At 58.8% G+C, this 2,497-nt stretch overlaps 1 protein-coding gene across 1 annotated transcript in view; it reads left to right on the forward strand.

The window, feature by feature from the left end:
- The window catches only part of JSRP1 (junctional sarcoplasmic reticulum protein 1), a 12,557-nt gene that overhangs the window by 6,919 nt on the left and 3,141 nt on the right, over positions 1–2,497 (forward strand). The window contains exons 2-3 of the mRNA XM_017507373.2: positions 751–834; positions 1,853–1,990. Coding sequence (XP_017362862.2) covers positions 751–834; positions 1,853–1,990 — 222 coding nt within the window. The remainder of the gene's footprint in view (positions 1–750; positions 835–1,852; positions 1,991–2,497) is intronic.

Raw genomic sequence — 2,497 nt, forward strand, 5'->3', positions numbered from 1 at the left:
ACACTGGGAGGCCATGGTGGGCAGATCACAAGGTCAGGAGTTCAAGACCAGCCTGGCCAACATGGTGAAACCCCGCCTCTACTAAAAATACAAAAATTAGCTGGGCATGGTGGCATGGTCCTGTAATCCCAGCTACTTGGGAGGCTGAGGCAGGAGAATCGCTTGAACCGGGACCCTGGAGGTGGAGGCTGCAGTGAGCCAGGAGAAAGAAAAGCTATTTATTTTGACCAAGGAAATGCAAATCAAAACCACAATGATGTCATGCCATTCACACACACTGGGCTGGCAATAAAAAAATAAAAAAAGCAATTGGAAAGTGACAAGTTGGATAAAGAGAAGCTGGAACACTCCCGATGGCTGATGGGCAGGTAAAACTGTGCAGTCACTTTGGAAAAGAGGCTGGTGGCTCTTCAAAAAGTTAGGTGTGGAGACCGGCGTGGTGACTCACACCTGTCATCCTACTGTCATCCTAGAACTTTGGGAGGCCCAGGTGGGCGGATCACCTGAGCCCAGGAGATCGAGACCAGCCTGGCCAACACGGTGAAACCCCGTCTCTACGGAAAATACAAAAATGAGCCTGGTGTGGTGGCGCCCGCCTGTAGTCCCAGCTGCCGGCGCCACCTCTCCGTGGTGGGGCAGTGGCAAGCGCTGAGTAACAGCAGCCCCTTCCCTGCTGGGATGGCAGGGACGGGTGGGGGACTCCCCGGCAGTGACCTCACTTCGGCGGCCATGCTGATTGGCCTTCCCGAGGTCTCTGGCCACCTGTTGCCATCCATCACGGGGCAGCCCTCCCCACCTCTATCCTGTCCACAAAGCTCCGCGCAGCGGCAGCGGGTGAGTGAGGCTAGGGGTGAGGAAGTGAGGCTGGGGGAGTCCCGGGCAGAGGTGTGGGCTCCTGGGGTGTGGGAGGGTGTTGCGGAGGACCGTGAGGGGCCCCAACTCCTGGAGCTGCCCCCCCACACATCCGGGGGCCGCACACCAGCCTCCCGTGCTTGTCGGCCCCTCCCCCACTGCCACGCGACAGGCCCCTTCCAGGTCTTGGAGCCCCAGGGGTGGGTGGTTTTTCAGTCTAGATACAGGGGCACCGTAATTCCAGCAGCCAGAGCCCATGGTGACCCTGAAGAATACAGCTTTGGGTCTGACTTGAAGTCCCTTGTGACCTCCAGCCCATGGCTCTGTCTCATCTGTCATATGGGAACAGAGTTAGTGGGACAGTGAGGCAGCTACTGTGTGTCAGGATCAGAAGCCCTCCCGGGACCCTCCTCCCCTGCCCTGCCTGTCATCGCCAGAGCCAGGATGGTTCTGCTGCTGGGGCCTGAGCCTGTGGCCTCATAGGGTCACAAGGCAGGGATGTGGGTGCCCAGAATGGCAGGTCAGGATGGCCCAGAGGGGGACCCCATGAGAGCAGAGGCCTGGGAGGGGCTGGGGCACCTGTTGGCCTGTCCCGCTGGCCTCCGGCACCAGATAAAAATAGTCCCTGGTCTCAGAGAACATGAGCTGGCGCTGGGGCCAAGAGTCTTGGTTCGGGTGCGTCTTGGACTCAGTGCTTTGTGGCCTCGAGGGAGCTCCTGCCCTCTCTGGGCCAGGACAGCCTTGGCTGCTGTGCTGATGGATACGGGGCTCCAGGGAGGGGCCCCAGGGCAGGCATGCGGGGTCAGGGAGGTGCCTATGGGTGCCAAGCCATGTCTTGCATGAGTATCAATTTGCCGAGTGAGGGGTGCTGGAGGCAGAGATCACAGGCTGGGTGGGGGGAGGATGGGGCCTGTTCGTCCACGTCTACAGAACCTTCAGGTCAGGCCCAGGCCCGTGCGGGGACTCGGTAAAGACAAGGCTTTGCTCCCACCCCTCCCAGCCTGGCCTGGACCTGCTGCTGCTCCGGCCGTCTCCATGACAACCAGAGCCTGGGAGGAGCTGGATGGGGGCCTGGGCAGCTGCCAGGCCCTGGAGGACCACTCGGCGCTGGCCAAGTCCCAGGAGGACGGGGCTCCAGGTACCCTTGTGGCGCTGGCGGGAGGAAGTCCCCCCCCGGTGGCCCCCTTGAGCCGGGAGGCCCATCTTCAGAGAGCAGAGCTCAGCCTCCCACGCTGGACTGGCTTCCGCTGTGCTCCCATGTTCAACCCCTGACCCTCATTTCTGCCTCAGGGGTCTGTAAGGAACCCCAAGGATACCAGGTGCTGGGCCTCACAGATCTAGGTTCGAATCCCACGTTGCCACTGAAATACTGTGAGTCTTCAGGCAAAGCTGTCTCCGAGCCTGTCCGCTTTCTTTGTATTTTTAATATATTTTTATTATTAATTATTATTTTGAGACAGAGTCTCACTCTCACTCTGTCTTCCATGCTGGAGTGCAGTGGTATGATCATAGCTCACTGCAGCCTCAACCTCCCAGACTCAAGCGATCCTCCTGCCTCAGCCTCCCAAGTAGCCTGGGCCACAGGTGTGCCACCATGCCTGGCTTATTTTCTTTTCTTTTTCTTTCTTTCTTTTTTTTTTTTTTT

The sequence above is a fragment of the Cebus imitator genome, unplaced genomic scaffold (assembly GCF_001604975.1).
Source record: "Cebus imitator isolate Cc_AM_T3 unplaced genomic scaffold, Cebus_imitator-1.0 Scaffold375, whole genome shotgun sequence".
NCBI classification, from domain to species: domain Eukaryota; kingdom Metazoa; phylum Chordata; class Mammalia; order Primates; family Cebidae; genus Cebus; species Cebus imitator.